We start from the raw sequence: 1233 nt of genomic DNA, 5'->3' as shown, positions 1-1233 counted from the left end.
TTTACATATACTCGGTTCTCAGATCAGCTATGCATTTTGGATAGATCTGATACTGGAAAATCTTATGGAGCTAACTTTAAAGATAAATTGTTTAAAACAAAAATTTACAGAGGAAAAAAAACCACTATTTTAGTTTCCAAAAATGTAGTGGAAGTAACTAGAAAATATTATAATTGTCCTACAGCTGAAGGAATGCAACTTGAAAATGAAGTATATATAAGTATATATTTTAATATTAAAAAAATATATATATAAATTAGGGCAGTTCAGGTTCAATTAATTCTCATTGGGAAAGAACTGTTATTTATAATGAAATGATGACTGGAGATGAAGTATATGATAGTGTTCTTTCTATATTTACAATTGCTCTTTTGAAAGACACAGGCTTTTACCCTGAAGTAAATGAGAATATGGCAGATAATACATTCTGGGGAAAAGGAAAAGGTTGCGATTTCTTAGAAAACGCTTGCTAAAGTAAAGTCGGATACCCTGAATTTCCTAAATAAAATAGTTAAGTGTTATGTTCATTTGAATATGATGGAATTGGTATTAGTGGACCTTTAGAACTTGGAGACGGATGTTATTTAATAAACATATATTAAAATAGATAATGTTCAAATCCTTATGTTATATAATAATAATATGACAAAAATTAAGAATCGAATAAATTATCTAATTATTCAACTCAAAGTAAATGCTTTAAATCTACAGCTAAAAAATAAAACTCTGTAAAACTATATACAATGATACTTAATTTAGATGTCACTAATTCAAATGTTCCTCCGATGCTTCTGAAATATCTGTTGTTTTCCCCGATATTGATTTAAAAGTTTTATGTGGAAAAGGAGAATAAAATATATAAAAGGATATCGATCCAAGTGGCCTAAAAGCTTAAGGTAAAGTCACATGCCCTTAAGATTACGAAAGATTCTGTAATTATACTTCTATATGTCCGAATTTCTGTTCTGAAAAAGGAGTTTGTGTTAACGGTCAATGCATCTGCAAATCCGGATTCGGAGGAGTTGATTGTTCTATAAATTGCTCCGGAGTAGTCGATAATGAAATTTGTGTAGAAGGCCCATGTCCTTAAGATAAATTTTTAAACCCAGATAATACTTGCAAATCAGATTGTCCTTTAGGCTCGTTCAGAAGGGATAACAAATGTAAACCATGTGATAGCAGTTGTTCTAGATGTACAGGACCGTCATCTAATGAGTGTACTTAATGTTAGTT

General features: G+C 30.0%; 1 protein-coding gene across 1 annotated transcript; it reads left to right on the top strand. All coding sequences in view use genetic code 6, as the record gives it.

Annotated features, from left to right (window-relative positions):
* Positions 1-192: 192 nt before the first annotated feature.
* IMG5_069110 (leishmanolysin family protein, putative) lies at positions 193-1051 on the top strand (the record flags this gene model as incomplete). Its single annotated transcript, XM_004036784.1, has 2 exons — positions 193-210; positions 261-1051. Coding segments are annotated over 2 exons (809 nt in total), but the record flags the coding sequence as incomplete, so codon positions are not given.
* Positions 1052-1233: the final 182 nt, after the last annotated feature.

Source organism: Ichthyophthirius multifiliis (assembly GCF_000220395.1).
Source record: "Ichthyophthirius multifiliis unplaced genomic scaffold scaff_1120509250371, whole genome shotgun sequence".
Taxonomy (NCBI): domain Eukaryota; phylum Ciliophora; class Oligohymenophorea; order Hymenostomatida; genus Ichthyophthirius; species Ichthyophthirius multifiliis.
The sequence above is the reverse complement of the archived record's forward strand: the minus strand, read 5'-3'. Positions and strand labels throughout refer to the sequence as shown.